The 24,318-nt window shown below is 40.2% G+C and overlaps 1 protein-coding gene across 1 annotated transcript in view; it reads right to left on the bottom strand.

The window, feature by feature from the left end:
* The window catches only part of map3k5 (mitogen-activated protein kinase kinase kinase 5), an 83,976-nt gene extending 61,465 nt beyond the window's left edge, over positions 1–22,511 (bottom strand). Inside the window, exons 1-2 of the mRNA XM_040017503.1 lie at positions 21,511–22,511; positions 986–1,125 (exon numbers count right to left, since the gene is read on the bottom strand). Coding sequence (XP_039873437.1) covers positions 986–1,125; positions 21,511–21,946 — 576 coding nt within the window. The 5' untranslated portion in view covers positions 21,947–22,511. The remainder of the gene's footprint in view (positions 1–985; positions 1,126–21,510) is intronic.
* Between the last annotated feature and the right edge of the window lie 1,807 nt (positions 22,512–24,318).

Genomic DNA, 24,318 nt, shown 5'->3' with positions numbered 1-24,318 from the left:
TGGTTCCATTACTTCAAGTTTATAACAAGAAGCAGTTCAACCTCCTCCAGGCCAGCTCGTTCTTTGGGCATTTTGTATGGAAATTGTACAGTATATTGTATACAGTCATTTTTTTTTCTTTGTAAATGGACTTTAAGCAGTATGAACTTTTTTGCACGATGACCAGAGTAATACACATCTACATCTTCAGCAATTTGTGATGTGTGTAAAAGTGTGCATTGTGCCCACAATACCCACCACACTTGTAAGTATCATAGTTTCCAAAGTTATAAGGTCTTTTTAATTTTAGAGCAATAAATCATTAGGTTGACCTTGAAGACCTTGGTGGATGTAAGCCAAATTTTAATGGATTGTTAACGTGACCCCTCTCTACACCCCTACAAAGTTCTAATAGAATTAATTCCAAACTTCTTGAGCACGCTCACAAGCATGCACTCACACAAATGCTACCGAAAACATAACCTCCTTGTTGGAGGTAATTAGCAGCAGAGCTAACTGTAGGGACAACATTAGTGTTTACACCCTATTAATGGTCACTGGCATGAGCACCATGTTTTGGTTGGACCTATGCTTCATTCTGCAGGATAGTTGGGCACCTTGTGTTGCCCCTGTCTTTCTCACTGTCTTTCTGCATTAACAATGTCAATGTTAAATAAGTAATCTATTTAAAAATAAATAAAAATTCAAGGTTTTTATTATATAATTGGAAAAGTTACCCAAAATTTTCTACCCTTGAATAAAATCCTACACTCAGACCAACACGGTGTTTGAGGGCACAATCTCATTTCTCAAAACAACCGAACAAGAAGGCCGCTAACTGGATTTTTGGAAGGATTGTCGAAATTGACTTTTAGGGTATAAAAATTTTAGATTTTCAGCTGTGATGCTGCCTGTGCTGAGAGTATTTTTTAACAAAGAAGCCTGAGCTGCTCTGGGGCACAAATATATCAGCATATATTGGCTTCTGTTCATGATGGCGGCTTACCTGCAGAGACTGGAGAGCATCAGAGTTAGTGTCGCAGTACAAGATGATGTTGTTGGCCATGCTGAAGCTTTCTCTCACTCCCAGGTGGTAGAAGAGCGAAGGCTGGCGGAAGGCATCTGTCATCTCCACCACAGCTATGTCTGATGATAAAAGAGAGGTGTACGTGTTATAGTGTGGTTCAGGAGTGGAGCACAACAGTCACGACTAGCTTTCTTTGGGTTCTGCAAGTACAAGTAAATACACACCATTCTTAGAATATCATAAGCTCTAATAATGCAGTTGCATAGTACAGGCAGAAATATCTTTTACATCCATTACCCAACCAAGGATGTTAATTCACTGCTGTAACAGCCTCCCTCTTCTGTTTTTGACCACATTTTGGAATCTGGCTACAAATATGTGGTCCCATCCATCCATTCCTTTACCTTTTTAGAAATGACTTAAACCCAACCTTTTTTAAATTTTCTTTGTGAAACAGATTTTAACAATGTTTATTAGAATCTCACGACCAGTTTGGTAGCCTAATGTCACAATTTCAACTCAAAAATCAACTGATTGAAAACTCATTGTCTGATAATTGATCAAAGCCATTCAAGGCACCAGTTCTAAATCCACCCGCCACCCCCCAATATCGACCCTTATCTGAATAAATCTCATTAAGATGTTATTTGGCTACAACTAAACTGCCCATTGGGGATCTTTAACACCAACTTTGTCTGCTGTTGCTCTGGGAGAGACATGGATACAGCTCAGTGGTTATTAGTGATCGACACGGCTGTTATTCATGCTGTTATCAGCTACCGATTTGCATGTCAGTGTTAAGTTATCTGCAAGCTGAAAAACAGATATCATGAGATGAAGGTAGCTTTACTCCTTTTTTGTCCAGTACACTCAATAATCAATAATGCACCATCTGCAGTAGGACTCAGCCATACTATCTGGGTCAACAGGTCAAGCAAATATTTCCACTCAAGCAAGCAGGTCATCTAGTAAAGAGTTCCTAAGGTTGATGTCCTGTGCAACAGGCTGTGCTGTTATGCAACTGTAAGCACTGGACTTTCACCAAAGCCCTCACTCACTGGTAGGCCCCTGCAGTGAACAAATCTTTGTATGACGCTGTCAGTTATGGTGGGCATGCAACGTTAAACACGCTCATCAGGATTTGGAATAAACATGATGGTGTTTTGCAGACCCACACACGAGGTAGGGTGGTACTACACGTTGTTTCCAAGGTCGCCCTGAGCAACGGATAACAACAAAAGCAAATCAGCCCGATGGCTATGCTCCAGTTATGACAAAAGAGCTCAGAGCTACAGAGATAAAGCTGCACCCTGGTTTTTCATCAACTCCAACTCTCCAACTCTTTTGTGTCAACGAAAACATTACACGGAGCTGAAGAGCAGATATTGTGCGACTCTGATGGTCAAATCTTTTACCTCTAATGGGTCTGTTCAAAAGCTGGGATAGTCCCCCCCCCCTCCACCATCATGACCCTGAATTCGATTTTCAAACTGGTGCTCAAGCTAATGGACCACTACTGGAGGAAATCACAAACACATTCAGTCATTCAGCTCAAGATGCTATCAGATTATGGGTGGCTCAGTTGTGGAAGAGGAAGCATGACAAGTGGATGACACATCAGAGATTAGCGCTATTATTAATGCTTCCACTGGTTTTTGAAAGATACCAGTTAGTCAAGGTACCATGCAACTGTAGAGACGACTGCTCTCCTTTTAAGTCTACAGTTTAGGAATAGACTACAATCTGAAATGATATCACAGAAATGATGACTCGGCCTTGACCTTTTCTTTAAGTATTAAAAGCAAATATTTTCAGCGTGGTGACATTACTATAAATTAAAAAAAGAATAAATCATACATATGCTTTGAAAGATTTTGTCTCCACTATGTTAAAAAGCTGAGAACAATTAAATGATTACAAAGGCAACAGGCAATTTTGGTGCTGGTATAGCCAGCCGACACCCGTACTGAGACTTCCTGTTCTGTCTGATAGTGATCGTTTACAAATCATCGCCTGATTGATTTTCAGCAAATCCAGTCCTTATTTTAGACATGCAATTAAAAAAGGATTGGTTAATACAGCTCACACTATGAGTGGTCTACAAGTAGAAACCAGAAAGTTTCAAATACCAAAAGTCTTTCCACCAGAATCTGTTGATATGTGTTGATGTGCAGAAATCTGCATACAATCTACAAACTAACTGTGATTCACAGCAGGTTATGAGAAACAAGGCTCCGAATGAAAGCTAGTGTTGCTAATGTGCAGCGAAGTGGCAACTTTTAAGATGTAACACCTATAACTGGCAGCTAACTAAGCTCTTATCGCAGCTTCTTGCATTAACATTTTTAAATGCAACATGATTTCTCTTTAAGCTTTATTTTCACCAGGAAGTAAAACTCCTGAGATACAGCGATAGCATCCTGGGCCAAGAAGGGCAGCATAAATCCATCATGTTTTCTGAATGGCACAAGAAAATGGAGCTTGTTAAGCTGAAGGAGCTCTACAAATGCATTGCGTGCAATCAAAGCCACTGACACAACCCAATCTATCAAAGCAAATTACTCAAAGCAAGCAAGTGAAGGCTCATAATTTGAGTGTGCAGTTAAACATCAAGCAGCCAACATGACACTTGGGAGAGAAGCCTATCAGAGATTGGCCGATTGCAGCACTGAAGGGGTTTCATCAGGGCCATGCAGCTCCCCGCACTCATCATCAGAACATGCAAATTCAACCAGGAAGCAGGTACTTGTTGGCCTCAAAGGTTCTCATCATTAAACCCTTCGTTCACACCAGGAAAAAAAAAAGCCTCATATTTTCATCCCATCAGAGTAGCCGTAGGACAGCATTTTAAGCTCTGTGGCTTCTGTGCAGTGATGTGGAATTTCAAGAGGGTTTTGTTCTCTGGATGAGCAGCGTCTTCACATCGGGATGCTGCTCGCTGATTAAATGAAACTCATGTTTCGCTCTCTAACTTGCGAGGCAGACGGGGAAGGTACACTTTAATCCTAGCTAAGATTAACAGCCAGTTGTCAGTTCTGCATCTCTGATGCACTCATAGATACTGCGACTATCACACATAGCATTCAGAACATTCAGACATAATTAAATATTGGTCTATTGGATTTACTCATTGTTAGCAAGACAAATAGGTTGCTCACCACGGCTGATTTTTACACAATCCCAAACAATCCTGGGCATATACATGATAAACGGCTGTTTAGATTCTTCTTCTCTCGACTATGCATACAAGGTGCCGCTGAGTGTCAACATCCAGACGGCACAGGTTGTCTGCTGAATAAAACATAAGTTTGTCTTGTTTTTCCACCTGCAGCAGGCTCCCATCAATATTACATCTGAACGAGATCTTAATGCAAACAGGCCATAAAAATGCAATAGTATAATATAACTCACAGAAATATGAAGCAGCAGTGACTTGGGTGGGATAATTTTGCTTTGCGCTGCTTGGAAATTTCACCTGTTTCACAGAAATGGGTCTGAACAAAAAACATGTTTGCTGTTTGCTACACAGAAGGGCTAAAAAGTGATGAATAACAGCATATGGCGTTCGCATATGATGGAAAAAAAAAACCAGGCTAAAGTGAGTCTTGTTGTGCCCACAGAGTGAGGAAGAGCAATCAATTCTCGTAAATGTTTTGTATTTATAACACTTGACTAGCAGCATATGATGTTGTCAGTGCTTATTTCAGTCTAGTCTAATAATAAAGAACGCACTCTAGGTTTTACTTAGAAGCTGCTTATAATGGCGGTTACAAACTACCCTCTGATTTTAAATTCCAAAAATGAAAGCAACTGTTTGTGTCCTGCTTGAGCGGTTAAATCTGTCTACTCATGCAAACATTATTTTTTGTGTTCAGTTGGTAACCGATTCAATACTGATAACGTGCAACATCGCAGCAGGGATGTGTTCAGGAGTATTCTTGGGCTAAATTTTGATCTGGGGTGAACACAGTGGGTGGTAACAGTCACCACAGGCACACCACACAATCGCTGACTATCCTGTAAATGGTTGGGGCATTGATTACTGCTTGCTCACTGTCATGTCAACGCAGCGCCATAACCATTTATATTGGAACTTGAGGTCTACCTCACTCTCTGCCGTCTTCTTCAACACAGTAAATGTCATTTCTCAGACCCCAAAAACAAAACACTTCACTGGATTGAGGAAGAGTAGAAGAAGGTAAAAGATAAAACAAAGGGATCGCAGAGGTTTTCTTGGGGAACTCGCTTCTTTAAAAAAAAATTAAAAAACTGTTAAAGCAATCTCCCTCAGTACCATCTGGTAATTCTTGCTCTGCAGCTTTGATGCTTCACAGAGGTACTTCTTGAGATCTCCAGCCCTGCAGGTCATGCTGCATGTGACAGGTCATAAAACCTGGGAGGTGCACAACAAGCTAGAACAGCAAAGTAAAGCATGCAACAGCTGCAATATCCCATGTTTAAACTGCCTGTAAGCGTTAACTTTCCTTTTTTATCACAATATCTCTCTACATTTGTTGGTCTTACAGGAATGCATTTTAACAGCACAGTCACCTCTTTAAATCCTAATAATCTTCTGAACTTTGACAACAATTAAAAAAGCTTAATATAAGCAAAGTTTGTATAGAAAAAGCCCATTAGTCTTAAAGGCATGGCACGGCTTACATAAACAAAGCTTGAGTGAAAAAAACGATCTGATTGCATCTTATTCTGTATTGTAAAGCACTTTGTGAATTTTGTTCTTGAAAAGTGATAAATAATAAATAAACCTTCAGTCTGTTCACTGTGGTAGAATCTTCTTGCTATGGTGGAAGACAGAATGTATATTTTTAATAGAAGTTAGGGCAGCAGGGTGGTGCAGTGGTTAGCATTGTTACATCACAGCAAGAGGATTCAAATCCACCAGCTAAAGCCTTTGAAGTTTGCATACTCTCCCTGTGTTTGCATGGGTTCTCTCTGGATACTCTGACTGTCTCCCAGCCCAAGACATACATTGGGGTCGGCTTAATTAGCAATTCTAAATTGCCCATAGGTGTGAAAGTAAGAGTGATGGTTGTCTTTATCAGCCTTGTGGCAGACTGGCAACCTGTCTAGGGTGTATCCCGCCTCTCATCCTAACAGCTAGCACAGTTCCCGCCCCTTCGGCGAAACTGAAGCGGAAGAAGATTGGCGGAAGGATGATAGAAATGAGCAACTCTTCCCTTTCATGAACAGCTAGCTTACTTCCTCTTTTAATTCTTGTTGTTTCCAAAGAAGGCTTGGTTTCCCAGTACAGTTAATGATGCAATTACTAAAAAGCAATGACAGCACAAATACTTTCAAGTAGCTTTTAAATTGCAATGTTAAAAGCATTTTGGCTAGTGTGGTACATTTTGTAATTGTGGATATTGTGGATGACATTACACAAGGAAACAGAGAACAATGGTAATCTGCCCTCACAGGAAAGTTGGAAAGTCAGTACTGGAAAGTGTTGCCCCTGCCTACTACACAGAATCCATAGCTCAGAGTCACAGACCCATTGCAACAACAGTGCAGGGACTTATAATCCTCATAAATATTAAAAGTATTAAAAACAAAAGAAGTTCCAGATTCCAATTCACGCACATTGGAAGTATTTCAGCTCGCAGGTTCATAGTAGGCTTTTTAAACCACATTAAGGACAATGATTCCAAATTTCAAAAGGCACGAAATATATGATAAACACAGTGACTGCATTTCAATAGCACAGGCTCTGAATGTTTGTGAAGCGTGTTCAGATGCCATGATTGCTTACCAATGCAACAGCAGAGTGAAATGCATGCCAATACAGCAGCAGACCTGCCAACATAGTGTTGACAGAAGGCTTCGTGAAGCCTGCAGAGGAGTTACTTGAGACTCCTCGTCACCCTTTTCGCATACAGTGGCACCTTTTCACCGCATCTGGTGTTTTACAATCACCTGGTATCACCAGTAAACTGAAATCTGTCTACATCAGTGAGAGATAAGACATGCAGAAAAAAATGTAAAAAGAAATGAGGAGTAAAACATTCATACTGATGCCCTGATAATCCTGCTACACCTCCTACAGTTGGACCTGCCAGTGTGGACCAAAAGTAAATTGATTCCCTCGCCTACTGCTCAAAGCAGAGGAGGGAAAATAATTCAATACTCTGAACATACTCTCTCACAGTGTTTGACTCTCAGCAGCACTCGGCCTGGCGCTGTAGGTTCATCGGGCCTCAGGTGAGCAGCTCGGAGTGGAGGGCTTCGAATTTACTGGAGATTGTTCTGGTGTCTGTTGGCTTCTCTTTATGGATCCTTCCCAGCACTCTCCAGAGATCCTCCACCAGCTCCACATGCTCTTTCTGAAGAGGAGCTGGGGGATCAGCTCCATCTAAAATATTATGATCTAAAAAGCTCTGGAGCATTTTCACATGGATCTGGATCATTTCAGCAAAGCAGAGTCTCTTGTCTCTACTAGAGAGCACATGATTGGACACAGAGAAATCTATTTTAATGAGAGCAGGTTGTGGAGAAAAATAAACAATTGCTACCAGCAGCCTAAAATCATAAGCTATAAACAATACTGAGAGATTATGTTTCAGCTATGCTATACATTTCAAGTGCTGATTTACAAGGACTACAACACTTTTTAAATTTATATTAAAGCTGGATTGCAAAACTTGACTCTTTATTTGAATTTAGAAGTGAAGATTTGACAATGAACTTCTTAATGCAGTCAGCATCACGCTTCAGTTCACATCAGCTGTCAGAAGGTGAAGGGTGAACTACATCAGATCCCAGGACAGCTGTGTGCAAAGTCTGACCCATTCTTCTTGAATAATCTTTCCGAATCATTATCTGAACCTCCCACTGTGTTTCAGAGCTTTAAATATTTACTGCTGATAACTACTGAACCTCTGTAGCCACTTCATAAAATGTGTACATCATTAGAAAAAAAATTGCTGCCCAGAAATCTGCCCAAAAATGAAGGATATCGTTAATAATCATTAAAGATATTGATCTATAAATCAAATTAAAGGTGAATAAATGTGAATATTGGTATCTATCTAATCCCAAAGATGCTGTATAAGCTTGTACTGGCACATTGGAAACTTTAGTAAGTTGCAATGCAAGAGTGATTTCAGTTCACCACAATTGTTCCATTACATTTCATGCGTCCTACGTCATCTAGCCGGGAAAGAGGAGGATACAGTGTTTGCATGTGTTGGTATGTGACCTTACTTTGACCTGATAATATTCCATATTTATGAAAATGCCGTTGACTTGTCATGATTGAAGAAATGCGATTACTGTAGCGGTTTATGCCTCGGTCACTCATGGACCAACGGCAAGTTTGACTCTACCAAGAGAGATAGTAACAGCGCTGGCACAGTGAATAACGCTTCGTTACCATCTATTACATAACAGCTACATATAAGAAGTTGTAACCATAGCGACTGTGAGGAAAACTGCTTTGAGTGATGTTAGTGAACCGAAGCCATCAGTGTGTATAGTAGTTGAGGTTTTTTTTCCCCTGTATGTCTAATGGAAAACAAGGTAAACAGACTCGTATTAGTGGAGCAAAGTGCAGCTGGAGTTTTACCCTGAAGCCCATCCTACACAGAGGACAGGCAGATGCTTAGAAATACCATCTCCATGCTGCTCTGGAAATATCCCCCTCCCTTAAAAAGGAACCTTCGAGAGCATAAAGTCCAAACAGTCTGCCAACTTTCCAGGAACAGCAGAGGATGCTTGTGGTGCTCTTGCATGCTGGGCCAGTGTGATGTTTACCTCTGGTGTTTCAAACGATGTTTAGCTGTTTAGCTGTCAGGTTGCAGAGACAAACAGGATTAAAAGCTTCAGACTTGTTTATTTGGTGTCATACAAAAGGTATTGCTCAACGAATTACTGCAGTTAACCGTGTTCTCAGACCACAAGTGTTTATACTGTAGCCGTTCTGAGCTGCCACACCTAAACGCAGTATAAAAAAAAAGGAACTCTTGTACTGTGTTTCTCTGTAAACTTTTATTTTGATCTGTCTATTGCCTAAAGGCACCATTGAGCTACACAGTGTGTTTTAGATTTTTATCTTTTATGCTAAGCACATTGAGTTTATATGCAATGAAATGCGCAATATAAACATGACTGACGCTGACAGAGACAAAAAGCTCCAGAGGGGTGTTCTGTGCTACAGATCAAATAAACAGGGGATCACAATGGCGTGTTATAAACTGAAAACTTGGCTTGAGTTGATTAAACAGATAAAAATAATAACTTATTGAATTTAGTTTAAGTTTGATTAGGTTTTCTTGTTTTGGTGTCTTTTTGTTTTAAGTCCAATTTATCGTATTTGTTTGTTTTTCCTGTTTTTTTTTTTATTGTATTTATTTTACTGATCTATGGTTTTGTAAAGCACTTTGGCCACCCTTGTTGATTATGAATCTCATAAAATATAAAATTTATATTGACATTAAAAGAAACCTTTCATGATTTTCTTATTTTATGTATTACACACCCAGGATCTCCTTTTTCGTTTGGATACCTTAGTATGGTTATCTTATACATAACCATACTAAGGCAGCCAATCAGAAGACAGTTGGCCTAAAAGGAGGCTGGACTTACGGGAGACAGTGGACGCAAGGAATGACAAATGAATGGATTGTTAATGACGCAAAGCTGATCTATTTCCATATAAGAGCATAGCTTCAAATAGGTGAAATGGATCCATTATAGGAACTTACAAACAACTCCACACTAATTGCTTTTTAGTTTTCCTGTATGAAGCACTAAAATAAAAATTTTAAAAAATTAGCTGCGTTTATATGTGAAAATGAAGTTTTCACAAATGAACTCCACAAGTTGTTGAATCCTGTAGTAATTTGTTTCTCATATACAACAGATAGCCATCATTCTCACTATTGTAAGTAGCCTGTTGGGTGTGGTGGAGGGTTCAGCACACCCACTGAATTCATGTGATTACTTGCACTACACTCATATGGGTGTAATTAGACATTACACAGAGTTTGAAGAAAACTAAGCTATCGACCAGCTCCTATCTGACTGTGCTGGTTAGTGGTCTTACACGCATCTTTGCTGAGTAATCGGGAGATTTCAGAGTTGAAGTGCAGGTGTAAAAAATAAGCTTTAAAAGTGATGCACAATTCCAGGTAGTAACAAGGCAGTGCAAGTTAGTCCCTTAGGGAGTCTCCATTACTCACATGGAATCAAATTTTTACAGGTTTATTTTTATTCTTTTGTTTATTCTTGCAGGAGAATACAGAAAAACTGCCTTTTTTCCTCAAAATAAACCCCTAATACTGGTGAAAAAAGACCATTCAAGTCTTTCAGCTAAGCTTTTCTGTTTACAAATACATTTCTTCTCCCACAGGAGAATATGGGACATATGAATGGATATTCAGTCATCTGACGCCTCACCTAGCAGCGAGAGATTAATGTTCCCTTTATTTTTAGAGCCATGTGCTTGAAAGAAACAACCCAGAAAAAAAGATCATGATGCAGGAAATGAGACCCGCCTGCCAGTCGCACGACTCTCCTGGCAGTCAGCTCCTCTTTACCTTTGCTCCACTTTGTTGCCTTTTCACTCACTGAGATATTTTACAAACCACAGTGCAATGGCCCCCAAAGGGGAAAACAGCTGAGAACAGAATGTGAATTCATCTACCGCTGACAAGCACGCTGGGAGAGACCTGTGCTGCAGTGCAAGCTGTCCCGACATGCCTACTTGATGTACTTCCTTGCTGTTGTTCAGTGAAACAGAATCATGTTATTGTCTGGTAAACAATTCCACTTTATCTCACTTGCTTCGCGTGACAGGACTGAGGAACAGTTGTGGTTGTTTGCAGAGTGTTGCATGGAAATAAAACGGCACCAGGCAGAAATTAGTGTATAAATACACCTGAAGACCTGGAAAAGTGAACTAGATAAGAAATTTTCCATCTGAAACAGCAGAAACATCAGACACCAGCACGACTGATAAACATTTCCTGACATGATTTCTTGGTATTTTTAGACATATTCTTGAAAATGTTAAGGGTTCCTGCATTTTTTCCTTTTTTAAACTGGAGATATCAGGGGTATGACATCACCTGTACTGGTTTTGAAGGACTGGAAGGAACCTTTAAAAGCTTTTTGGTGCATACTGAGATACTTTGTCTAATTTCACATGGGCCACTATTATTTTATGCAAATATTCATGCACAATGCCTTTATACAATTAAAAAAACAGAAAAAAGACAAATTTAACCCAGCAGCTGCCCACTTCGCCTGTTGTTACATGAAGTTGCTGAATGTTATTTACTTTCTACGGTGTCTGGTAGTCACTTCACTGCTAATCGCTGCCTGTGTGGAAACCCCTTAAGACTCATTGGAAGTAGTAACATTCATTAGTGTTGGTTTCAGTTGTGTTTAGATATTAATCATGGATGTGCAATGTGGTTTCCAGTGTTTGTTTACCCAAGACCAGTGTTAAGGTTTAGCCAGCTACAGGTCATCACAACTAAGCCTTCAGTAGTGATTAATCATGTTCAGCTGTGGCTTTGCAGTGACTGTTGAATGGTAATGGGCTGAGCGTCGGTTCTCAAAGTAAAAATGCCTTGTTGGTACCAGAGGTCAGAGGAGAACAGCCAGACTTCTATAAGCTGATAGGAAGGCAACAGGAACTCATATAACGACTTGTTACGACAAAAGTCTGCAGAAGAGCATCTTTGAATGCACAGCACAGAAAACCGAGGCTACAATTTGCATGAGTTCAACAAAATTGGAGCACAGAATATTGGAAAAAAATTATCTGATCTGAGGAGTCAGTATTTCTGCTACACCATTCATATGTTAGGGTCAGAATCAGGTGTAAATAACAAAAAAAGCACAGATCCATCTTGTTTTGTATCAACAGTTGGTTGATTCAAGGCAGTTTCCTGTAATGGTGTGGGGCGCACTTTGGGCCCATTTGCACCAACCGAGCATCGTATCCATCTTCTGTGGCAGCTTCTGACCCCACAGTCACCAGATCTCAGTCTATTAGAGCACCTCCAGCATGTGTTTGAACAGCTCACAAATCTGCAGGACCTGAGTGACCCAAATCTTTGATTCTAGCACCTTGCTGAATCTATGCCACAAAAAAACATGAAGGCATCTCTGAGGGCAAAAAGGGGCCCAAAGCAGTACTAGCAAAGTGTACCTAATAAAATTCCCAGGGACTCACAATCTCGCTCCATCATTCAAAAACACGACTGTCTACTAACTACGAAAAAACCAAAAGAAAACACTGCACTACAGGTTCAGGATACATCTTTTTTGTTTGTGGGCAGTGGTTACCTTCACCAGCCTTCACATGGACAGATAAAAATTACACTGCATTAGAGCAGGGCGATATGACCAAAAATATTTATCCCGATATACAGTTGAAAATTTGCGATAACGATATAACTGACGATTTAATTGACACTAGACAAAATACTTTACAGCTCCACGACTTTATTAGTGTAAAAAAACCAAAACATCAATGTATTTTCACTTAAACAAGCAGCTGGTTTTTTATGTGCATTAAAGTTATATAAAAATTTAACAGTGCAAATGCAAATTCCTTGCTGACAGTTTAACCAAAAGGCATTTCCAGTGGAAATTGGCCGACATACCCTCAGCATAACCATGTATAATATACACAAAACTTAAAAAGAGGTTATACACACACAATACAGTAATATTATGTTGAAGCACAGTACGTATCACTCCGCGAGGCTCCTGCCTACGATAGCCGTAATGCTCCAACAATCCATTAATCGGTGCGGGTTTGTAGCACCGTATTGAAACATTTGACAGATTTTCGAGCGCCGTGTACGACATAAAATCGTTTCGAGGTCAGTAAACACAACCAGAATTCATACATAAGGCACACGGGATTATAAGGGGCACTGTCGATTTTCAGAAAAATCAAAGGATTGATTTTAAGTGTGCCGTATTTTCCAAAAAACACGGTAATAACGACGGCCCGCTAGCATGCACTACCAAAAATAGTGCTTTGTTGTGTATCTGACGGACGAAAGCTAAACCAGTTCCACACCACTGAAGTTGCAGCATTTTTACAAACCAGTTCTGGTTTATCTGTTTCATTCAACAATCCGCTTTTGCCCTTCTTATTCTCTATCGCCGTCATGTGCTAATGAAAACAAAGGCACTGCGCATGCGTGTTTTACCCATATTCTATCACCATATTTCATTTTCTTATCGTTGCCCAACATTATACCGGTATTACCGTGAACGGTATGATATGGCCCAGCCCTACACTGCATAATATAAAATAATAAGAAAATGATATTAAAATATAAAGACTTCAAGGAATTTTTCTTGTAAGATGTGGGTGGCATCCTCGAGCTAGACTAGATATGAAATTCAGACTAAATATGGAAATTAAAAAAAACTTTACCGTTGTCTTTACAGAAACACCTCTTGACTCTAATATATGCGCACAATTTTTTTTTTTTTTTTTTTAAACTGCCAACAAAAACTATTTTCTTTCACGCAAAAACACCCATGCAGTTTTGCATACATGCTGTGACCTTTGCGGTGGGTATGCACAATCAAAACAAACCAGACAAAAGCTGCATACTGCATGTGAGAAAAGCAACTGCAAAGACAGATGAGTAAAACACACCTCCGCCGGAGCCTGGTTACAGCGTTATTATTAGACTCTGTATTGTGAACTTGTTGCATGCTGCCAAAGGTTTTCTAGTTGGAAAAAAAATAATGTAATAACAGCTGTTCTACTAGAGAAAAGAAACCACGCGGCAGAGAACTGGTATCAAACCCACCCCCAAAAATCAAATAAATGCAAAATACAACCAGACTATTCTCATAGCTCTTAGGGCTGTTCACTGCCTTATCATGATACTCAAACTGATAAGACAGAGTTCCCTGTCACGCACCATTGGTTTCTAAAGACAACCCTACCCACTCCTGCTGCATTTCACCTCAAATGAACCCTGATGAATCCAAATGGGAGCTTTGATATTCGGCTTCTCCACCTCCTGTCCTATTTCTGGTGATCACTTCTGAGATATAAGCAGGATTTTATACAGCACTTACACTTATTCCAGCTGATAATACTGCATAGAAGGATGTGGGGTATAGTCATTGTCATGCATGTAAAGAAGAAGCTGCTTTTGATTCTGAACTAGCCTTTCCTTCCTTCCTTGAAAAGAAAAGAAAAAAAAACTTGTTAAAAAGCATTTGCACTTCTGCCTGGAATCTCCCACAGAGGTGAAGGCAGTCCTCCCCAGATGCCAGCAAATGGCCCCTAGGCTAATTCCTCCTAACCTTGTGCCGCCTAACCTCTGAAAAGCAGCCAACCACTAGAGTAAACAGAAGGGAAGATAAACAACTTAGCAAAGGGCCAGCTGATGGGATTTCAGGGCAGTGCGGATTCACAGTCAGGAATCCTGAGTGTACATTCTTGTGCTGGATAAGAGACAGTGTCTGCTGGCGCCCGGCAGTGTTGACACTGGACAAAGCTGGACGTCACCCATTGTGCAAGGATTGCATCTGTGCTCCATTTCCGTCCACTTTTTCAGACTACAGTTTGCTTGCTTAATAGTTACAGTAGTTCACCAAATAGCAATGTGAGAAGCATTTCCTATTTTGTGACTTTACACTGCTGAACAACACTATCATGAGACCAGGTCACCTCGTTGTTCGCTGCTTGTTGTTCACTTCTGCTAATGTTTATTACTGACATTTAAACGATTAATCAATAACTCTAATAAACATTAACTTTTAACAGAACAAATCAAGATTGAGGATTTGCTATACAGTGGTGTTTACATTTGCCTGCTATGTTAAAGCTTCCTGGTTTGAGACTAGGAGGAGGATTGGTTTCGACACCATGAGACATTTACAATAATACAAACAATATCAGCAACAAAACTGTTTGCAGTTCTTACAATAACATAACTGTAAGAAAGAAATGGTTTGTGTTTGTGTACCAGAGGCCCGAGGGTTTGAGGGTTCTGTGCAGTAACTTCGCTGTTTTTAGTGCCTGGAATCTGCTGGAGCCACTGTTCCAGAGTTACAGCTCCTAATGCTGCTACTACCACCGGGACCACCTTCCACATCTGCTCCAGCTGATCCTTCAGCTCCTGCTACCTCCACTCTGTTTTATCATGCTCCTTCTTTCTGATGTTTCCTCGTGCTGGGATTTCCACATCTATCACAACTGCAGTTTTCTGCTTCTTGTCAGCCATCACTGTAGCTGCTTGGCTGGCATGCAACTGTTTGAATTTTACTTAAAGTTTGCATTATTAGGGGCAAGTCTGATTTGACCATGTTTGTGGCATTGATGCATTTTGGAGCGTTGTAATGGATATGTCTGACAAATGATGTCTTCTTTATGTTATGGCAGAATGTTTTTTTTTTTTTTTAACTTGGACTAATTTGCAAGTAGATGTTAGGATTTTCATTGGGAGTGACCAGGATGGACAAGATTAGAAATGAGTCCATCAGAGGGACAAAGTTAGAGAGCGGTTGGATATGTGCAGAGGAGGGATAGTGGATATACTGGACAAAGGATGTTGGAAATGGAGCTGCCAGGCAAGAGGAAAAGAAGAAGACCACAGAGAATATTCATGGATGGACTGAAGGAGGACATGCAGAGAGTTGGTGTGACAGACAGGGTGAAATGGAGGCCGACGATTTGTTGTGGTGACCCCTAAATGGAGCAGCCAACAGAAAAGGAAGAAGCAGTTACACAGTTGATGAATGCTAACAATACTACCTCATGTTAACTGTATAACTTAGTATTCCACCTTCTCATCCAAATGTGGTTATGTCTACCTTTTACAGAAAGTCTATAATTTGTAGATGCTAAGGTACTTTCTGTTTTTTTTTTCAACCTCATTCACCTTGGTGCTCCATTATATACTCCTCTTCTCAATACTACTACATTGTAAACTGGGCAGCATGAAAACAATTTGTGAGCTAGATCTGCGTTGGCTGAGTGGTGCTCTGTGTGTGTGTGTGTGTGTGTGTGTGTGTGTGTGTGTGTGTGTGTGTGTGTGTGTGTGTGTGTGTGTGTGTGTGTAATGGAGTGGTAAGCAAACACTCAGGTTCAGGTAGAGCAGCTTTTAAAGTGCTCAGGAATTGTTCACAAATTCAATGTGCACCCTATAAATGACACAGTGGTTTAGTGTAATGATCAACAAGAGGGATAAAGCTCTGCATACCACAGCTATGACCCAACACACAAACACACGAACAGGTGCGCCATTTGATCCCTGGCAAATACTACGGTATTAACTGCTGCACTTTCAACACTGTAAAAAGTGTTTCGAAACAGGACGCATCAAGTTGTCGTACTGCTGCCAAGCAGTCGCTGCTCAACAAACTCTGAGTTAAAAACATAAAACGAGTTTCTGATTCCAAAACAGATGCTCAGAGTTTAGCATGTGCGTGAGTAGAGAAAGAAAGCCATCATCCATGAAGCTCAGATACTATGAATCACCATGGCAACAGGTAAATAAAGAGCAGAGACTTCATTTTATTCCAGTGGACCGAGGAATATGAACACGTGTCAGCATGGGCTGCGATTTTTATTTGAAAAACGGGACTTTTAATCAGCTTGGGCCACTCTGCCAACGTTATACATGAGTAAGAATCTGATATAAAATATATAATTTATTTATATTGTCTGTGATAGTCTTTTACTCAATTTGATTTTTTTTTTATTGGATGAAACTGAAATCCTCATTTTGTCATTTAATTATTAAATCTAATAATTCAGGTGTAATTTGACACAAAGAAAAGGTATGTGACTGAAACTGGAGATATGGAGAAACAGAGACACAGTTTAGTGATGGACATGTGATATTTGTTACCCAGATAGCTATAGACAATCCACCCGCAAGTCAGTCTTTATTAAATAAAAACTGTTTTTGCAGCAGTCTACGGCCACTGCATTTTCTCAGTAATTCAGGGAAGTTTAAACCTGATCATAAAGAATTTCATTATTTCTGCCATTACTGGATAAAAATGCTTAATGAGATTTACAGAAAACCTCTGCTTTAATGCTCCCCAATTTAACCATTTCTGATTTGATCTAATATGAGCCATCACTCATAGATAATGCCTCTCTTATAGATGTGGCAGAGGTGTTTTACTCACTCAATTCATACTTTTTAATGAATGACTTACTGATAAATCTTTACAAACATGTTATAAGGAATGTCTCAGCTTTTGTAGACTCTGGTCTCATGAATTTAAGATATTTTAGTATTGTTTTAGAAGGTTGAAAGATTTTAAATCAAGAATGTTTGCTGATCTTTTACAGATATTTTTGGTTTGATCTGTTTGTGAGACTGATTTAGGCAATTTTCAGTAGAAAACATGTCCAAGTTCAGATTTTGAATTTGTTGTTTGACATAATTTAATGACTGAATCTGAAACTATTTTACTCACAGTCAGAAGGTCTGAAGCCAGCATTTAAAAAGTAACTTTAAAATACATTTAGTTTTGTTTTAGTCATTTCAGCCTCAACTTTACGCAGATATTCACATCACCGCCAAGGTCCAACTGTGACAGTCATTTTTCCATCAGTGTGACTGATTACAACACAGAAATGAGTCAGAAACATGGAGACTATAAATGCTACAGGATTCTCATAATTAATCTGCAATATGATCGCTGTCTCTGTACTTATTGATTATAAAAGCAGTTGTGTAATTTACATAGAATGGTGAAGAAACATCTAACCGACGTTTCAGTGTTTGTAAAAATGGAAACTCCTGTCAAATAATTTGCTTCACTCTGAGCTTTGATAGCGACTTTATGTATGAAGAAATGAATCGGAGTATCAGCAGATGGTTCAGGTACGGGAGGGGAGGAAGAGTCAGAGAGAAACAGAAGAAAACCTGCCAGTGAGCAAGTGGCATTCTTAGAGTTTGTCACCCAGTTGGCTGACTCAGAGTTTAAGTTGAACTACCTTCTGAAACAGAAAACTCTTGTCTCAGGGTGAGCAGCCTCAGAGTCCTTAGCTAAAGCTTCTTTCACTTCAGCCTCTGCCAAAGATATCAAGAGAGAAACAACTCAAGCACTGAATCCTGATGACTTTGTGTCTCAAGTATAAGATGGGCCATCACTGAGGCTGGTACTCCAGACTGGGGGCTGAGAATCAGGCTAATCACAAAAAATAAATAAATAAAGGAAACACATTCCCTGAAGTCTGATATACGCATCCTGTCAAAAGGACAGATTTAATGGTCTAAATCCTAAAACCATTCAAGTGAAAACTCATATCCACCCATCTACAGCATAGCTACTCAGGAGAGGCAGTGGGATGAGAAACATGGCAGTGAGGGCATACCTGCTTCTTTTTTGCGATAGTTATAATAATAATAAAAGTTGTGTGTATATCAAAATCAGCAGGATGATGAAGTATGAATTTTTGCTTCACATTCTACTTCTCTGATTTTGTCCTTTCTGTAATTATTAGTTACTTGTGCCCAATTATCTGCTAACATGCTGTATTTTTTTTTATTTTGGATTAAATGACATTCCTTGCTTAATTTCACACTTGGCTCAAAATTGACATCTTATAAAGAAATATGACACATAATACAAATGATTTACTGAAAATGTAATTCAGCGTTTTCTACACAGATGTTAGTTTTGTAAGATTTCATGTGTATTTGGAATTTTTTTTTATGTTTATTTTTGTACCCAACTGAGAAAACAACGTAATCTGTGATCAGTTTACTAGCAGACAACGTGCTCTCTATTATTTTAAAAGTCCGATCAATGCTGGCAAACCAACCTTGGCCCTTCCCTCCTGTGTTTTACCTACAGACTGGCTCGCTGGCCAGGTTGAACTCAATATTAATTAGTTGCTTCTCCAGAGAGGCTTCTGTCACACAGTTGGATGCACTCCAACTCCACTCTCTTGCACTGCAAATGGCCTTGCTCTGCTTTGGCGATCTGCTGTGAAATTTACTGCGGATGCAGAGCAGAACAAGGACCACTATAATCTTGTATAGTTCCGTGACAAATTCCACACATACAGTAAGTATCTGAATTTTGAAAACACTGATAGGTACCTATGTAATCTATTCACATCTTACTCATGTTTTTTTCTCCTCCCCCCACTCATGTTGGTTAATATCATGTGATCAGTGGTGTGAGTAAGATAGGCACAGCTACACAAATCTGAATTCTGACTCCATGAATAACTGGGCTGTAGTGACCAAAATTCCCAGTGATAAGATATGGTTAGCTATCACTGTTGCCAAACTTTTGCATCTACACTTCCTGTGTTTCATGTCCTGAGGGTTTCACAATCAGGCTCTGCCATCTTTCAGCCAAATACCCTCTTTGTCCACAGCATCATGTGGGGAGGACATGTAAGGACAGTCAGGAACAGCTTTTCATTGTATCAGAAGCAGACAAATGACAGAAACCAACAAGCTCACTCAAGTTTTTTGTTTCCGGTCTTTCATCTGCAGGAGGATAATGAAGAAGTGGTGTGTGAGTGAACAGATATAGCAATGTGTGTCTGGGAAAATGCCACAGCCCTCCCCTGTGTATTATGAGAAAATTCCACGGTAGCTCAGAGGAAAAAGACCAAACAAAACACTGGGAACATGATGTGTTTGTACAGCCAATAATATGAGAAGCAAGAAGCATGTCGAGCATGGAACAAACAATACACCTGTCTGCCTTCACTAGTAGGCTCTGATGTTGGCAATATAAGTGCTGTTACTGCAACTAAATATGGTTAATTCAGCTCTATCTATAATCAGTTTATAATCACTACATTGCTATAGTTGGATAAAAATGTTATTACATATACTTTTTCTATGCTACTTTTTGCATAATATTAAGAATTTGTTACATTTTAACTCTAGATTTTGCACAATTATAATATGTTCATAAACACCTTGGTGGGGTTGCTGACCTTGTGTCCTGATTTTCATTACTTTTTGACAGTTGTTGCTAAGATTTGTGAGGCGGCTGGGTAGTGCATCGTTTAACACACTCTCCCTTAGCTTGGCGTGTCCTTCTACAGTGCAAACATATTATTGTTGGGTTGAACTGGTTGGGAACTTGTTGGGAACTTGTTGGGTCTAAACTGGTCATAGGTGTGGATTTAAGTACAAATGGGAGTGGAACTGTGACCTGGCCAGTTACCCGCCTCTCGCCAAATGTCAGCCGGGATTGGCTCCAGCTCCCTGTGAGCTTAGCTGGATGAGTGGTTAAGAAAATAGATGGACCTTTAATTAGTGACTTCTAACCACTGTGACCTTAGAATTGATGCTTTTGTTTTAAAAAAATATAGTTTTTTACCCAGTGACTTAATCTTAGTTTTGTTACTGTTAACACTGATTAATAAAACAGATATTTTTAAAGGAATTTTCTAGGTCTTTTATAATAAGGAAAATAACCTGCATACTGCATATTGACTTTTATATATGTTGATCTTTTTATAGCTCCTGTCAGGTAAACTCTTTTTACGATATTAATAACGAGTCAAGCAATGATTGTGTCCTTAGGCTACCAGAGTTTGACAGTAACCCCCCTCAAAAACAAAAAAAAAAGAAAGACCCAAAACAAAATTAGCATCATTTGCAGAGATGCCACTGTTTGAAAGGCTTGGACGTGTCACACTGTTTTATATTTACAATATCTGCTGAACACGTACTGATACAATCTTAATGAAATGCAAACACTGGCTGCTGTTTCTGGCTCTCAAACAGAGAGATCAGCCATGTGCATTATAGTTGAGTTTTTCATGACTTAACCAAACCTTTCCAGTAGTATTTAGAGCCAACTGCTACATATACAACATGAATTATAGATGGAATTAGCAGATTCCAGTGGAAAGACCAGGCTTGTGGCTCAAACTGTGACACTGAAGCACAATGCCGAACCCCACAATGGAAGAGGGGAAACTAGCAATAGGAGGGGGAACTCTAGCAATAATCCCCACATTAGTGGAGCAAATGATTCAACTTCTCAGCAACCATTGTTCAATGAGTTCCAGCTTTGTTCATTTAAGTATACATATACATACCACTGTGATCTAAAGGACGCAACATCAAGCCATGACAAGCAGAGCAATGGGATGTATTTAGGGAGTCCAGAGCAACCTGTCCTGCAGGCAGTTTCCAACAACACAGGTGATGCAGTAAACGTGATTTTCGAGCCCCTGAAAGGAATTTAGGGGAGAGGTTCTTGTGCTACTCTTTCATGAATTAAATGCCATTCCTGGGTCACTGAGCTTTAGTGAGGTCCACTGTGGCTTAATCATTATAATGGAGAGCAAAGATTAAGCCGAAAAAAATCAATTTAGAGGATTGATCTAAAATCCTAACAGGCTGCCGTTAAGGCTAAAAATGACCTCATCTAATAATCACGTAATAATCACTTTTATAAAATGTTTGTCTTCTCACTTGCTGAGGGCGGTTTGGGAAGCTTGTTGTGGGTGGATGTGGAAAGATTTATAAGCCTTTCTTCACTTGACTCACCTGCGTTGTAGAACCTGTCCAGCACGGCGGTCTCCCCGAAATCCAGTTTACCAAAGTTCACTGTCTCTAGCTTGCTGCCCACAGAATCGCAAGCGTCCTTCAGACACTGCAGGGCCATGCTCTCATGATTATTCTGTTGGCTGGCCTCTCCGTTCACCACATAGGCCACTGTCACCGGCCTGCTTTTGCAAGACTTTCCGGTGGACAGCAACCCTCCGGTGTCCAAGGGGCAGCTCCCGGAGATCGGGCTAAGTCCCCCACCTCCAGCCCCGGAATCATGCCAAAAAGTCCCGGCTGCGGGGATTCCACAGGCACCACCAACACCACCACCACCACTGCTGTTGACGCTTGTATTTTCCCCGCTGAGGTTCTCTCTGCCGGGGCCAGCACCAAAGGAAGGTACCGCTAAAGAGATCCCGTCCTGGTCTTGATTCATCTTTCTTCAAGTGTCTTTTTAAAGTGGGGATTTCGATGAGTGGCTTCTCCACCAGTCCTCCATGGAGAGCCAGCGTTACGCACGGCGGTTACCCATGGAGCCTCTGCAAAGGCACGACGTGCAACTCTGCTCCTTCCACACAGGTAAACAGTCTGTTAGGAGCAGAGGTGCAGCTCCACATCATGCTGCATGACTGCCATTGATTGCACGCTTACAAAACACGCGAATAGGGGCTGCAGGCGGACCGAAGTCACGACGATATCCGAAGAGAAAACACAGGAGGAAAAGCCACTAAATCCGCGCATTCCGTCTCAGCCGTCGCAACAAATTCACATACTTCTCAAAGTTGAGCAACACAGCCACTGTTAGTGCAGCAACGCCCACGGGATCCACAAATGTCACACCGAGTCCAACTTAAGCTCACTTTAAATCCTCCGATCAGCGCAACGGCTTCTCAGCGCTGAAAAGAGAAAGCACACCGCGCACGCAGTCAAGGTGCCTTCATGTGTAGACAGACCCTGCCCAGTTTCCACTGTTATCTTCGAGGCCAGACTCACGCTCTGGGCGGAGAGACGATACTCGGAGCCTGGGTTAGTGGGGCGGGGACACGATGACCATATGTGGAGTTGTGTACTTCAGAAAGGGAGGAGTCCCTTCGAAAAACAAAAAACAAAAAACAAACAAAACCGCCCAAACGTCTCTGTGAGTCATCTGGTGCGAAGGTAAAAATGAATAGGTGATTTATTTATCAGCTTTTCCCGAAAATGGGGAATTAGAGATCGCAATCTAGAACAAAAACACCCATTTAGGACACCAATCTCCGTAATGACTACATTGTTTTTGTCGGAGCTGTGAGTTGGAAGTATTTCATAATCCTGCAAACTAATTGCGTCGGTTTTGCACATTAATCTTCTGACCCGCATGGATTAGGCCCCACGGTGAAAAACAGGCTGTGGAACAGGTAAAAGTCTGAGCACATGACCATGTGACTTTGTAATTCCTCTGGACAAACGCTAGAAGTAACTATTATTAGTAGTGATTGAATTAGTTTACAATGAAACTATCCGGGTGGGTGGTCTGCTGTTCAGACGTGGAAGTGTCATCCATTTATGTTTCAAGGAGGCCCTCTTGTGGTAAGCACTTGATATTACAGTACATGTGAATACATATGAATAGCCTGCATTTTATACTTGTGCCATAAAATATTTTTATTCTTTATTAACAAAAATATAGCAGATATTTATGACGGAAGAGATCCTAGAGAGTTGGATGTATGTTTTGAAGAGAAGAGGAATGAAAATCAGGAGAAGCAAGACAGATTACATGTGTGTGAATGAGAGGGAGACAAGTGTAGCAGTCAAGATGTAAGGTAAGGTGAAGGAGGATGATTTTAAATACCTTGGATGGAGGGTTGGTGTGACACGAAAGGGTTGGTAGTGATAGAGTGAAATGGAGGGAGGTGATAACTGTGGTAACTCCTGAAGGCAGCAGCTGAAAGAAGTTGAATAAGATGCTGAAATCAATGATGACCCCAAACAAAACTTGTTTGTCAGAACATGAGGTACAAATATGAACATACAGTATTTATACGTATGTGACAAAGGGTTAACAAATACACAAAACATAGCCATTGCTTTTAAAAAAGGAAAGAGCATACTTATCTTGGGCGAAATTCGTCTACACTTTATTTGAACACATGAATTTCCTGCAGGGCTATTTCAAGGTGAGACGAGTCCTAAATCACTGAGCTTTAATGATTTTTATTTTAACATTTTATCACTGGAGAAGGGGCTAATGTAGCACCATGACAATGAAATTATTAGAGGAGTGAAGGCAGACATGAAAAAGGCTCCCAGTGGAAATATTCAGTGCTGTTACGAAAAGTAAAAGAAGATAAGGGGAAAGAGCCGCAGTGAATCCTTTTTTTTTTCTTTTTGCCATTGTGCTCTTGTTTTGCCTATAGGCTGTTGTAGCTTTAGCACAGCATAAATGACAGGAAAAAAAGTCCAGAAAGGAACAGTAATTGTAGTTTTACAATTACACACTTTGACTGTCAATTGACGGCAACATTTCTGCATTTAAAACAATACAAATTCTGCTATTATAACTTTTAGAGCTGCTGTGACTAATTAAATACCGCCAGAAAAGGCACAGAGCTCTCTGCTGCTCAGGGCAAACAGGTTACATTACATTGTTAGTCTTCAGGGAAGAGTCTGTTTAAATGACGGTAAACAAAAACAAAAAACAAAAACAAAACAAAAAAGTGTACTTTTCCTTTTCTGCCACTAGATGTCTCACATTGACCGTGGTTGAAGTTTCACTCAGCAGGGTTTTAGTGACAATGCTGCCAAACCAAACACATCCACAGGGCT

This window comes from Simochromis diagramma, unplaced genomic scaffold (assembly GCF_900408965.1).
Source record: "Simochromis diagramma unplaced genomic scaffold, fSimDia1.1 OVJJ01000802.1, whole genome shotgun sequence".
Lineage (NCBI taxonomy): Eukaryota > Metazoa > Chordata > Actinopteri > Cichliformes > Cichlidae > Simochromis > Simochromis diagramma.
This window is presented reverse-complemented; position numbering and strand designations above follow the sequence as displayed.